Source organism: Cannabis sativa, chromosome 1 (assembly GCF_029168945.1).
Source record: "Cannabis sativa cultivar Pink pepper isolate KNU-18-1 chromosome 1, ASM2916894v1, whole genome shotgun sequence".
NCBI lineage: Eukaryota > Viridiplantae > Streptophyta > Magnoliopsida > Rosales > Cannabaceae > Cannabis > Cannabis sativa.
Window position 1 is genome coordinate 47,262,874 of NC_083601.1, and position 13,611 is coordinate 47,276,484.

The 13,611-nt window shown below is 30.8% G+C and overlaps 3 protein-coding genes across 6 annotated transcripts; 2 read left to right on the plus strand and 1 right to left on the minus strand.

The window, feature by feature from the left end:
- Positions 1 to 466: 466 nt before the first annotated feature.
- Positions 467 to 2,707, minus strand: LOC115708226 (deSI-like protein At4g17486). The gene is made up of 3 exons (XM_030636445.2): positions 2,107 to 2,707; positions 1,289 to 1,576; positions 467 to 1,061 (listed from the first exon to the last, which is right to left on the minus strand). Exons 1-3 carry the CDS (start codon positions 2,243 to 2,245, stop codon positions 793 to 795), a joined length of 696 nt encoding a protein of 231 aa, XP_030492305.1. The 5' UTR covers positions 2,246 to 2,707; the 3' UTR covers positions 467 to 792.
- Positions 2,708 to 4,380: 1,673 nt separating this feature from the next.
- Positions 4,381 to 8,591, plus strand: LOC115707907 (uncharacterized). Of its 4 annotated transcripts, none has more exons than XM_061118245.1 (7): positions 4,381 to 4,776; positions 4,880 to 5,026; positions 5,540 to 5,868; positions 6,972 to 7,199; positions 7,562 to 7,611; positions 7,706 to 7,758; positions 7,884 to 8,591. In XM_061118245.1, the coding sequence occupies exons 2-7, from the start codon at positions 5,021 to 5,023 to the stop codon at positions 8,262 to 8,264; spliced, it is 1,047 nt and encodes a 348-aa protein (XP_060974228.1). In that variant the 5' UTR covers positions 4,381 to 4,776; positions 4,880 to 5,020; the 3' UTR covers positions 8,265 to 8,591. The 4 variants fall into 4 exon arrangements, with proteins under 4 accessions (XP_060974228.1, XP_030491862.2, XP_030491863.2 ...); XM_030636002.2 differs by having other exon boundaries at positions 4,916 to 5,026; XM_030636003.2 differs by having other exon boundaries at positions 4,953 to 5,026.
- Positions 8,592 to 10,328: 1,737 nt separating this feature from the next.
- Positions 10,329 to 12,337, plus strand: LOC115704236 (uncharacterized protein At2g39795, mitochondrial). The gene is made up of 3 exons (XM_061118256.1): positions 10,329 to 10,744; positions 11,538 to 11,866; positions 12,027 to 12,337. Exons 1-3 carry the CDS (start codon positions 10,508 to 10,510, stop codon positions 12,187 to 12,189), a joined length of 729 nt encoding a protein of 242 aa, XP_060974239.1. The 5' UTR covers positions 10,329 to 10,507; the 3' UTR covers positions 12,190 to 12,337.
- The last annotated feature ends 1,274 nt before the right edge of the window (positions 12,338 to 13,611 follow it).

Consider the following 13,611-nt stretch of genomic DNA (forward strand, 5'->3'; position numbering starts at 1 on the left):
ATAGTAGATGAGCTTCTGAAAATGTGCCTGGTTTCACTCGGCATATGCTTATTATCATTGTTTCATGAAACTAATCATAAGTCAAAAAGAAGTGTAGTTCCATAATTGTTGACCCAATTAGGACTTATATATTGTACAGTGCATTTTGTTGGGCAAATTTAATAAGCATGCACGCCTTTTCTTGCAAATCAGGTCCGTAATTTATGACAAAATTCCCAACTTTATTAGACAAATTTCCTCAAAAAAGCAAACTTCAGAATATGATTTCTTTTCTTTCTTTATTTATTTATGTACTACTTTTTCTGTTGTTGGTTTTTATTTACTTCAACTTGAAGGAAAAAGAAAACAGTTTTCACTCCCTTTAAGATAAGAGTTAAAACCCTTTGTTTTTTACTTTTACATGATTATTCTCTTGCTTTATTTTGTTCTGATAAGTCACTGTAATTTGTGAAAAATCACTGAAAAATTGAACCAAAGAGCATAGATTGATTGATATTGAAGCTGCTTCATTTTTTTTTTCTTAATCCAATAAACTCAAATTTGCCAAAGCTACAAGAGATTGAAAATTGAAATCAAAACAAAAAGAAGAGAGAATTTTGCAGAAACATATCTTCACTTGCCAAAAAAATGAAAGCATACCCATTTACAGATATGTGCTGCATGCTTTTGCTAAGGTGATGTTAGCATTATAAAATCACCAAAACATATAGAATCAAAACAAAAGAAAAGACTTCATTTTGAACCTTTTTTTTGTGTTCTTTTTTCTGTGAGCTTCAAATTTGAATTGAACCATCAAGATGCTGAAGAAGTGACAATCAAGGGAGAAGGCGGAGGTCGAGGGCGTCTGGTTCTGCTTCTTCCTCTTCGCATTGTGGCGCCAGAAGGTGAAGCTGAAGGAGAAGAAGAGGAATTTGAAGAAGAGTTTAACACATTTGACTCAACTATTAGTTTCTTCTTCTTCTCTCCTCCTTCAATAGGTGGTTTATTGTTATCTTCAATTCTATGATGCCTAACTTTTGTTGAGTTTAAAGTCACAGGAAGAACACAGTTGCACATAAACCCTGCATTGTTTAAACAATCACATATTATTGCAGAGACAACTTGAAAAAAGAAAAGTCTTTCCCCATTTTGACAAATTAGTTCAACTACTTGATTGGTATTTAACTAAACAACCTAAAAGTGGGTAGTAATGAGTTGTTATGGGAAAAGAAAAGGTATATATGTATATGCATAACTAACATTTCTTTACAATTATATAAAAACAATCAACATAAATGTTGTCTCTTACCGATTCTGGCAAGTCGATTAACCCAACTTGGGATTGAATTTCTAGTCAATCTAATACAAGCATCATTACAAAAATGGTTGCAGTTTTTGGTGATCAAATTATAGGCATTTCCTTTGTAGACTTCTGCAAGTTCTTCCATGACTGTTCTTACTTCAGAAGGTCCCATATCTGTTTTGCCTATCAATATTGTCTTTCTGAATGTAAATCCCTCACATTTTTTAGGCTCTCCTTCAAAAATCCCAGTACTTGAATATTCATGAGCTCCAAATGCATACTCAACACCATGAACTGCAATACATCCAATCAAAGTATTAGTCTGCATTTTTTTTTCCCAATTTCCAATTTTTTTTAATACCCAGATGAGAAAGATGAAGAAACATCCATAGATTGGTTGAATAACTTGAATTGAACCAAACTCCTTAAGCAAATAATTCAAAGCCCTTTTGAGAATTATCAGAAATTAAGGCATAAAAGAAAGTAGATAACAGAAATGTAACATCATTGGATTGAAATTTTTAGATTTAGGTAATGGAAAAACTCGAATAAAAATAAACCATTTGATCTAAACACCCAAATAACAAAAGACCAATTAATTCTCCTTTTCCTTTTTCGTATTCTCATCGACCAACCAACCGAAAAACTTTATCTGAAGTGGGAACATATTCCTTTCAAACAGCCAAACTCACCAAATCCACCGAACCCAATTTGAAAAATAACAACTTTGAATATAATGAATCAAATTCAAACACAGATCTAGATTGTTTATTAGAGAAAAACCCAGATAAGAAAAAGAGAAATAGAAGAAGAAGAACAAGTACCTTGTACCCCAGAATGATAAACTCCAAGACCAAACCAGTAAGCATATCCATTAATGGGTGTCAGATCATAAACATTTAGGTACACTGGTACAGATCCATTATCCGCATTGTTACAAGATTTTCGGCACAACAATATCATCTTCTTCTTTCCTTTTCTGTACTTTACTTTTTATAATGATGATAATGATGGTGAGTCATTTAGAATTATATGACTTGATTTATCTGCCATGACAACCAATCTCAGCAACCAAAAGACCGTCCTTTTCAGCTACACAGTGATGAAACTTCCATTATAGAAGAAGGGGGAAGCTCACACTTCTCACACACACTCTCACCCAATAATTTAATGGGAAAAATATAAAAATGTCTCCTTTTCTTTTTAAACTAAAAAAAGAGAGAAAAATGAGAAATGGGATTTGTTTAAATCGATATTTTGATTTGAAAAATATAAGAAAGAAGAGAATGAGAATCTTCTTCTAATGGGTTCCACCGGCGGCAGGTATAGTGCCGCACTGTCTATTATTTATACATATATATATTTATATTTTTATATAATAAAAATTTAGAGTATAGTTTGGTGGTGATTTGTTCTTCTTTAATTCTGGGTTTTTTATTTAAAAGAAAAATGATAAATGAAAAAGATAAAATTTTGGGGTTGGAATTACATATAATGATTAAATATGATTCTATCTGAGTTGTGTTTAAATTTTTATTCAATTTAAAAATTTTGGATTTTTTTTTAAATTTAATTTTCTTTTATGGGAGAAAGTAACGTACACTAATTATGGTACATAGTGGGTGTGACACATATTTTGAGATGGCCTCTAATTAGTTGTGTTTCTTTATTTTAATACATTTAATATAGATAATAAATATGAATGTTTTTGGATTCATGTACATAAGAATAAGTTTATGAATTATTAAAACTAAATAATTAATAGACTATAAATTTATTCACATTACGACATATAATCTTCTTGAATCAACATGTATATTTTTATGTAGATTAGGTTGATTGCTTGCTTTTTTTAGTTAAAAAAAATAAATAAAAAGATGATGTTGACAAGAGTGAAATGGACATTGAATTATTGAAAATGGAGTTTGAATGTTGTTTAGAAGTGGTCTTAATCATATCATATCATTTGGAATAGCCTTTGCAACCTTTGCACCCTATACTACACACACTATTATTAAACCTAAACACATGCACATGCATCCAATAATTTTTATGTTATTTTATTACCATTTCTTTTTAACCATTATTTACTACACCCTACACTACATTCAATATTTTTTTTATTATTCCTTTTTACTAAAAATTATATGTAAGAAAATAAATAAATTTTTACATTCAACTTTTTATTTTTAACCATTACTATAATTTAAACCACTGACTACATAATATAAATCTTTTACATGCGAAAATGCTGTATGACCCTAATAAATTAAAGACATCATGATAATAATTAGCTTGCTTTAATATCTTTAAAGGCACCGTGATAGTGAAAAAATAAAATAAAATAAAAAAATCTTTAAAGATAGATATATTCTGAGCCTAATAACTAAGTAGGCCTAAGGCAATAGAGATTTCTATACGATTTTTTGTTGCAATTTAAGTTGCAGTGCTAGTTGCAACAAGAGTTTTTATATTATTTTTCGTTGCAATTTAAGTTGCAGCGCTAGTTGCAATAGAAGTTTCTAAGTAGAATTTCGTAAAATTACAAAAAAAACTATTTTGAAGTGTAAAAATAAAAAAATTTCTTAATATAATTAGGCATCAGTTTTCACATAATTTAGGGTGCATTTGGAAAGGCACAATGTAATTGGATTTGTGTGTAATTGGAGGTAATTACACAATTTGACATGTTTGTCTGACCATGTAATTACACTGTAACTGTGTAATTGGAAGTAATTGAGGAGTTCCAGTTATACTCTCCAATTCTCATGGCCCCCCATGAGAATTGAATGTAATTACACTGTGTAATTACTAAAAACTTTCCATATTAAACATTAGCTATTAAAAAATATTATTTTCTCATGCAATTACTAACTATTTTGCCAAACAAGATATTAAGAATTCATATGTAATTACTAATTACCACCTCATATCGAAACACACGTTGCATTTTAAAATATAGTATAATTACTAAACTGTGTAATTACTATCCTAATAATTACCCTACCTAGTAATTAAACAATTACTTCCAAACACACCCTTAATATAATCGTCAAAATACATGTAATAATATGGGACAATTAGATCATATATCCATTTCGAAATCCAAACAAGAAAGACATTGCAAAAAGAAAAAAAAATGGAAACAAGAAAGGAGCCTCCTTTCCAATTTAATCAATTTGAGCCCTTAAACCCTAAGATTGATGTAAACCCCAAACCCTGCCATTAATCCCATCCCAATTCTCCTCACTCGCTCCTCAATGGCTCGCCTGCTCCGACCTTTGAGGAAAACCCTTCATTCTATATCATCAACTTCTTCTTCTTCCTCTTCCAAAACTATGCCTTTACTGCAATTCCTCTTAAATCCCCAACTTTCTCTTCAATCCCGAAGAGCATACATTTCTGAAATGCGCAAATCTGCCTTCGATTGAAACCTTCAAAGGCTACTCCGTAATGAGATCCAATACGAATTGGAGGCCTCTCCTCCTGACCAGGTAGGTACCTTGTAATTTCCCATTTTTCATTTCTTTTCGAACTTGGGAATAAAAGTGAAATCTTTGTTAGTGGAGTTTGGAATTTATTTTCATCTTCTGAAAGATTATGCTGCTAGTTTGTGATTGTTTAATTGAACAGTGATGATAGTGAAAGAACCTAATTTTTTGATCAAAAGAAACCAGGAAAACTCCTCGAGATAGCTGATCCCATAATGACATTTGGGCTTTGTTGACATACTAAATTATGAAGGTGATTAAGTACCTTTTTATTTTTCTATTCAGTGTTGTAGAATTGTGAAGGTGATCCCATAATCACCTTTGTTTGTTTCTATGCTTCAACTATATAAATCTTCTCTATATGATTGGTTAAAGAGCAGTACAGCATTTAGTCATTCTGTTTCCTCTAATCTGGGAATTAATCTTTCAAATTAAAATTTAATTTTATTTTCATGTTTCACAAATAAGTTAGTAATTACATAGAAAAATAACAATTATCTAAAAACGATAATATTTTGTAAGTAGTAATTACACTCGGTTCTTGTAGGGTTTTATGAGAATTGGATAGTGTAATTGAGATTTGAGACCCATCAACTACCTTAATTACATGATTTACTTTGTAATTGATTAGTTGAAAAACACATCAAACTTTGTAATTGTTGAATGACACTCAATTCCAGTTACATATATTGACTTTCCAAACAAATAAACAAGTGGTTTTTGCATTATGAGTTTAATATCCATGCCTTGTTTCTTCCTGTTACAGCCAGTTACAAAATTTGATTCATTTACAATTGATAACCGACCTGGAGAGCAATGGGTTAGTTTGAAAAGAAAATTTGAGGATGAAGACATTAAAATTGAAGCTACCATGTTTGATGGGGTTGCTACTTCTTCAATAACTGGTGCACCTGCTGCTGCGAAAGATGATGTGGAGTTTTACATTAGCACGATTGTTAACATTACCGAAGAGGGAAGTGGTCATTTGGTTGAGGTCGTGTGCTCGGCTTGGCCAGAAGAAATAGAGATCGATAGTGTTTCGATTCGAAAACAAGAAAATTTGCCTGCTAAGCCTTATCCTGGCCCTGTATTCAAGTAAGAACTTCTGCATTTGTCTTTTCTAATTAGGAATTGAACTTATATTGAAGAATACTTTCTTCTTTTTTTTTTTTTAGCGTAAATACCCTCTTTTTATACAGGGAAGTTCTATTTGCACCTTATAAAATTATTTATTTATTATTTTTTTTGAAAAATAAACTCATCATTTATTAAACGAGTAATTCCGTTACCAAGCTCGGTAATAGCTCAACCGGAACAGTGTCCAAATTGAAAACGCGATCAGGGTGAGATATAGAGGCCCTTGTAAAGGAATGAGCCGCTACATTTGCTGATCTTTTTACAAATAAAAAGAAACATTACGCAAAGTACTAAGTAAATCCTTGCAATCACTGACAACTTTGCCAAACAAGAAAAGCATAACCACAGAGCTACAGATAGCTTGCATAACCGAAAGACAATCCGTTTTTAAAACTACACTGAGCCACGAATGATCTTTGATCCAACTCAACACCTCCCGGATCCCAATTGTTTTGGCCACCACAGGAGAAATCGAACCATAGAACAACTTTGTACCACCCTCTACAAAAAAGCCGTTGGAATCTCTTGCCACAAACCCAACACCATAGGCAGAGTTATCATTAAACATAGTCGCATCGACATTAATTTCATAAAAATTAAAGACATCAAATTAAAAGAGGTATAATTTGAAGAAATTGCATTGTATACCTTTTACTTTATTTATTTTAATTTTTACTTTCATTTTTATATTCTTTAAGATATACTTAATTTTATAGATGATATCCCATTAGAGCCGTTAAAGTTAATATAAATTATATGCTAGAGTTAATAGAGAGTTAATAAAATATAATAAGAATTTATTTTTGATTAATAATAATAAAAAAAATGTATTCCTCAATTTCCTCCAAAAATTATGGGCTGCGTAGATTTTTCTGGGCCAATAACAAAATAGGCCTGGGCCTGGGCCTGAGGATGACTCGTCCTGTTCCTTTTCATCAGAAAGTTCCGATGATTCAAAATTATTACAGAAATATTCTCTGACCATCGCAGATGCCCTTTTCTTTCATCGCAATGACTGTTTTCCTTTGATATTTGATTTTGATCGCAATGTTTCGCGCCAGAATTGGCTGGTTTGGAGCTTTGAACCAATTTAAACTTGCTAAAATGGGGAGGCCATTTTCAAGCAATCCCACTACAACGAGCTCTACCAACAAAGGCGGCGGCGTTGGCGAGAAGACTGAGTCCAATTTGACTAAGTACGACGAGTCGTATCGGCAACTAGACAATCTTGACTTCATGACCGCCGCTAAGATCCTCTTTACTGAACCTCCCAAGAAAAAGAAATTTGGGTATTTTCTGTAGCCTCAAAATCTCTTCTTCAATGGTTAGTTTTACATCTTGTGTGGTCTCGTTTGATTGTTTTGTTCTCACAAGCATTTTGTCGAATACATTTATGTTTGTTTTAGGTTTCATTAAAAAACACTGGGATAGTACTTTAGAATAAGGTAGTTAACTTAGGAATTGTTCAAAATTCTGAAATTAGCAGCATGACAGCAAAAATTGATACCTTAGCATAAATTCATGATGTTTATTGGGGGTGATATGACAACAAAACATAAGTTTTAGTACAAGTTCATGTTTTTCATACTTTGATTTTCTTTGTTCTTTGGTGTATTTGACATGTTTTGTTGCTTATTAATATTTTTGTCAGGTTAGATTTTCACCTAGTACAACTCTTCTTTGTCTTGATGCCTTCATTGGGTATTACTAAATTTTTAATTTTCATGCAGATCATCTATTATTATCTATTAATTTTGCGACTCTTATCTAAATTACATTATTTCATGTATCACAGCTGTATATTTAGTTGCTCAATATGCTCGTTATGAAATAAGAAGAATGGAACAGGTGACTAAATTTTGATTTTTATTACTTATCTGTAAATTTTGTTCAATTTGTGAATTTTCCAACTCCAAAGAACCAATATCTCCTTAATGTTGATCTCTCAGTTTATTTTATAATTACTTTCTCAGGAACTTGAGCAAAAGAAGAAAAAGGAAGATGAAAAGAAAGCAAAAGAACTTGAATTGAAAGCTATTGAAGAAAAAGAAGCAGGTAATCCCGAGTTGAGGGAGGTGAAAACAAGGCTAGATAAACTCGAGGAATCCCTCAAAAAAATTGTGGTCGAGTCAATACAGCCAAGCAGCAGTGAAGGGTTGAAGAACAATGAAAGAGATGATGAGAGAAAAGATACTGCAGAAACTGAGGCAAGTAGTGGCAAGAGTACCTCCGAATCAAGCACATCCATTGATACTGAGAAAGAACCTCGCGGTGGACATAATCTTCAAGAACAGAAATCAGACTCGGGGAAGGGGAAGGTAGGCGAGCCCTCGGAAGTTTCCAATCCCAGGTAGAATTAGACTTAACACTTTCTCAGATGGAGGAATATCTCAAGGTGACCAAAGTTGAAAAGGATGGTTTTTTGGGGTTTAAATTCTTTACTGCTTGTAAGTTGTAACTATCTTCTGGCAACATGGAAGAAATCAATTAGTTGTGGTGTTTTTCCAATCTTTAAGCAACTTTTGTTGCATGACAATTCCAAAGAAGTAGCTAAATCATGGTCTTGATTATTGTAGCATTTTTATAAAATAAAATATATTGATGTATTCTTATCATTGTCCTTTTTATTTGCCTAATTATACTGAAATAACAGTCATAAATGTTCACTTCAAACACAAAAACAGAATTAGTACTAAACTACTAATTATTGAGATAAAAAACTTCTAATTTTTTGATAAAAAGAGAAAATACTCTATCTAATTTTCGCAAAGTATATGAACTTGAAAGAATATAAATTGTGGGATAACAAAAAAATAAATTAATTTAAGTTTGGTATGGAAAATTTTGTTGAATTGATTGGTTTTCTATACAATTTTTTCTTTTTTACATATCAAATATACCAAATGTGAGAATTTATTGTTTATTATTTTTCATTTTTTTCCTATATTTTTGGTACCTTTTTTCTGTTCTTACTAAACTCCAACTTCTTCTTAGCAAAAGTAATATTAAAAATAGATAACTTCTGAGAAAAGATTTGTATTGCTTCCCTAAAACTTACAAAACTTATAGTAGCAAAAAAAGAAATACTTCAATGAGCAGTTTGTAATGTAATTGATCACATGTAGGTAGAGCGATCATAAATTAACAATTTTTAAAGATGATTAATGAGGAAATGTATAAAGATTAAAGTTTATATGAAAATAAATGCTATGGGGAGATTGATGGTGTCACTTGTGTATCTTCAACACCATTTAAAATATTCGATATGGTGTATCAATGCATTACTTCCTGTTTCGACATATAAGAAAAAAAATTAATTCAATTTTTTATACGTTATAATTATTTAAGACATCTTGTAAAATTTTAAAAAAATAAAAATAATTTACACTATAAAATGTAATGTTCAATTAGTTATGTAACACTTTTATAAAATAAAAGAATTACGTGTGTAAAATTTAAGCAAAATTATCGATAAACTATTGATATAATGTCGATATCCTATCAACAAACTCAAGACATTCAAAAAGTTAATTAGCAGCTACTAAACCATCGATATACCATAGATAAAATATTGATTTCCCATCGATAAATATTAAAAAAAAATTAAAATTAATATTTTTAATCGATATTATATCGATAATCTATAGACAATTCACTGAAAAAGCTACCATAACACATAAAAAGCTCCATAAACTCAACTTATCTCCAAAAAATTCACAAAAATTAACCAATTTCAAGAACATACATAAATTTACACATTAATCTATGAAAAAGCTACAATTTTTTTTGAAGAAAAATTTACTTGGGAGGAGCAATGAGCTGGGTGGCGATGGTGGTTGAAAGAGGCCGAGGAGGAGGAAGAGAAAGATTTGGGTAGGTGAGATTTGGGGTTTGTTGGGTTGAGTTTTGGGTAGATGAGGAGGTTCGGTGGTGGTGGTTGGTGGTCTTAGTACTTGGGTTTAGGTCTGGGTTTGGGTGGCTTCGGTGGAGTGAGGAAGAGAGAGAGAGAGAGAGAGAGAGGGGGGGGGGTGGGGGAATGAAAGGGAATGTATTTTGGGTAGAAATTGAAACAATAACATTTAGTTGTACAAACTAATTAGATATCTAAATTTTACTAGGGGATATTTTTTTAAGTATGTAAAATAAAATCTTCTTAGAGAAAAGTTAAAAGACACTTATAGTGCTTAGCAGACACTTTTTTGATATGTAATATTATTATTAGTGTAATTTAATATTAGTTTCCATTTATTTTACTTTAATAAAGATTATAAAAAAATTGCTTATTAATTATAAAAAGTTATCTAATAATAATATTTGCCCCATAACTTAGAAGAATACTCTTTTTAGTATCATACTAAATGTGTTACTATTAATAATTGGGGATCTCATATAAATAATTTATTCTAATAACTTATAGAGAATATTGTCAAATACTCAAGAAAGACATGGCAAAAAGAAAAAAAAAAGAAAAAGAAAAATTGAAACAAGAAAGGAGCCTCCATTTCAATTTAACGTGCTCTTAATTTGAGCCCTTAAACCCTAAGATTGCTGTAAACCCCAAAGCCTGCCATTCCCAATTCTCCTCACTCTCTCATCAATGGCTCGCCTGATCCGACCTTTGAGGAAAACCCTTCATTCTATTTCATCAACTTCTTCTTCTTCCTCTTCCAAAACTATGCCTTTACTGCAACTTCCCCTCTTAAATCCCCAACTCTCTCCTCAATCCCCAAGAACATACATTTCTGAAATGCGCAAATCCGCCTTCGATGGAAACCTTCAAAGGCTACTCCGTAATGAGATCCAATACGAATTGGAGGCCTCTCCTCCTGACCAGGTAGCTTGTAATTTCCTATTTTTCATATGTAATTAGTTAGCTTTTTTTTTTTGGAACTTGGGAATAAAAGTGAAATTTTGTTAGTGAAGTTTGGAATTTATTTTCATCTTCTGAAGATTTTGCTGCTAGTTTGTGATTGTTTAATCGAACAGTGATGATAGTCAAAGAACCTAATTTTTCGATCAAAAGAAACCAGGAAAACTCCTCCAGATAGCTGATCCCATAATGACATTTGGGCTTTGTTGACATACTAAATTATGAAGGTGATTAAGTACCTTTTTATTTTTCTCTTCAGTGTTGTAGAATTGTGAAGGTGATCCCATAATCACCTTTGTTTGTTTCTATGCTTCAACTATATAAATCTTCTCTATATGATTGGTTTATGAGCAGTACAGCATTTAGTCATGTTGTTTCCTCTAATCTGGGAATTAATCTTTCAAACTAAATTTTAAATCTATTTTCATGTTTCACAAATAAGTTAGTAATTACATTAAAAAATAACATTAATTATCTAAAGATGACAATATTTTGTAATTACGCAGTTTAATTACACTCAATTCTCATGGAGGTTTAACGAGAATTCGATAGTGTAATTGAAATTTGAGACCCTGAACTACCTCGAAGTACATGATTTACTTTGTAATTACTTGATTGAATAAACATGTCAAACTTTCTAATTATTCAGAATTACAGTCAATTCCAATATTGGCTTTCTAAACCGCACCATAGAGAACAAACAAGTGGTTATTGCATCATGAGTTTAATATCCATGCCTTGTTTCTTCCTGTTACAGCCAGTTACAAAATTTGATTCATTTACAATTGATAACCGACCTGGAGAGCAATGGGTTAGTTTGAAAAGAAAATTTGAGGATGAAGACATTAAAATTGAAGCTACCATGTTTGATGGGGTTGTTACTTCTTCAAAAACTGGTGCACCTGTTGTTGGAAAAGATGATGTGGAGTTTCACATTAGCACGATTGTTAACATTACCAAAGAGGGAAGTGGTCATATGGTTGAGGTCATGTGCTCGGCTTGGCCAGAAGAAATAGAGATCGATAGTGTTTCGATTCGAAAACAAGAAAATGTGCCTGCTAAGCATTATCCTGGCCCTGTATTCAAGTAAGAACTTCTGCATTTGTCTTTTCTAATTAGGAATTGAACTTATTTGGAATACATGAGCCTGTTTAAACAAAAGATATGTCTTTTTAGATTTCGGTTTTATGTCAGGGCACCTAATGAAGTATTTTTTTCTGTTGTTGTTGTTGTGTATTTTGCTCAGGGACTTGGATGATGAACTTCAGAACTCACTGTATGATTTTTTGGAAGTGAGAGGCATAGATGATCAAATGGCTGTGTTCTTGCACCGGTACATGAAGAACAAAGATAAAACTGAGTTTATTAAATGGATGGAAACTGTGAAATCCTTTGTTGAAAAGCAGTAGAGTTGTTGAATCAGTTTTATTTTGAACTTTGGATAAGGATGTATAAACTTCATTTGCATTGGTTATTGGAAATTTAATTTAACAGAATCTGCACACACATATATATATTCCTTTTTCAATAAATAAGAAGTTTTCTCACCAATTATGTCATTGTAAAGTTTTGTTTGCTTAAAAAAATTTAATTTTTTTTTTCCTGATAATAGTGTTTATGTGACGGTAATTTGGCCCGGGGTTTTTGACAAAAAAATATATAGAGATAATTTACTGTTGTCTGTTCTTTTCCGACCTTTTGATTATTTGTATTTTTTGGTTATTATGTGTTTTTTTTTAATAGAATATTGTAAAAATATATTAAAAAAATTTTAAACATAAAAGTGTATTTTTTTTAAATAATAATAATTTATGTAATTTTTCAAAAAATATATTCATCAATCACAATAAATATAGGAGAATTATTTCATATACTATTTTTTTAACTTTTTTTTTTTTTTTAAATTTACGGTTTGAATTTCTAAAGTGGTTGCAAGCAACTAGCTGCAATAGGAGTTTTTATACGATTTTTTGTTGCATAAATTCAGCGCTAGTTGCAATAGGGGTTTCTATGTAGAATTTTGTAAAAATACAAAGAAAATTGTTTTGAAATTAAAAAATGAAAGAGCTCCATTTTAAGAATTAAATATTTATATATTTAGTATCAATAAATTCAATTTTGGATAATTAAATTTAGTTTAGGCTCTATCGTAATACAAGTTCTTGTCATTTAGTTTGTGAAGAATTTTTTCAAAAAAAAAAAGGAACTTTGGGGTAAATTTTTACAGTCATAGTTTGGTGAAAAAAAATCATTTTTATTCTATTTCCTGTATATGCAGCTATAAATTTAGTTACATTAATTAATAAAATTTTAATTGATGACATTCATTTATTTATTTAGTTTTTTTTTTTTTTTTTTTTTTTTTTTTGGGGATAATTGACATTTATTTAGTTTAATACCATGTTGTATGATAAAACAAGGAATACTATCACGGGCGTGATCTGGCACGATCAATTGGGCCTCATCTAATTTTGCTTGGCATTATTACTTGGGCCTATTTTAAATTCTCATTTCTTTCACCTAAACAGAATTTCTAAATCCATAATTTAATGTTATTTTGGCAAATGTTAAATTGATATTTGAAAAGGAAAAAAAAAAAAACTAACATCTTAAATTGATATCTCAAATGACAATATTTTAATTTTTTGTTTTTGTTTTTTTTTTCTTGCAGAAGACAGTGCTTTAATTTGATTTGCCCTAGTCTCACACAAGTTTTAGCTTATGCATAATTTTCTCAAAACAAAATTGGATAGATGCAAGTGTTATGTCTCTTTTAATTTGGTATAATATATTTGAAGATAACTGAGCGAATAAATCATAAGTTTAATAGT

What these genes read in the sequence shown, in the direction of transcription:
- LOC115704236 (XM_061118256.1), top strand. Translation starts at nt 10,508, where the DNA reads ATGGCTCGCCTGATCCGACCTTTGAGGAAAACCCTTCATTCTATTTCA. An exon ending in AGGCCTCTCCTCCTGACCAG is followed by an intron (nt 10,745 to 11,537) that starts GTAGCTTGTAAT and finishes TTCCTGTTACAG; the next exon opens with CCAGTTACAAAATTTGATTC. An exon ending in TATCCTGGCCCTGTATTCAA is followed by an intron (nt 11,867 to 12,026) that starts GTAAGAACTTCT and finishes TATTTTGCTCAG; the next exon opens with GGACTTGGATGATGAACTTC.
- LOC115707907 (XM_061118245.1), top strand. An exon ending in CCCAAGAAAAAGAAATTTGG is followed by an intron (nt 7,200 to 7,561) that starts GTATTTTCTGTA and finishes TATTTTTGTCAG; the next exon opens with GTTAGATTTTCACCTAGTAC. An exon ending in AAATAAGAAGAATGGAACAG is followed by an intron (nt 7,759 to 7,883) that starts GTGACTAAATTT and finishes TTACTTTCTCAG; the next exon opens with GAACTTGAGCAAAAGAAGAA.
- LOC115708226 (XM_030636445.2), bottom strand. Translation starts at nt 2,245, where the DNA reads ATGATATTGTTGTGCCGAAAATCTTGTAACAATGCGGATAATGGATCT. An exon ending in TTATCATTCTGGGGTACAAG is followed by an intron (nt 1,577 to 2,106) that starts GTACTTGTTCTT and finishes GATGTATTGCAG; the next exon opens with TTCATGGTGTTGAGTATGCA. An exon ending in TAATCGACTTGCCAGAATCG is followed by an intron (nt 1,062 to 1,288) that starts GTAAGAGACAAC and finishes TAAACAATGCAG; the next exon opens with GGTTTATGTGCAACTGTGTT.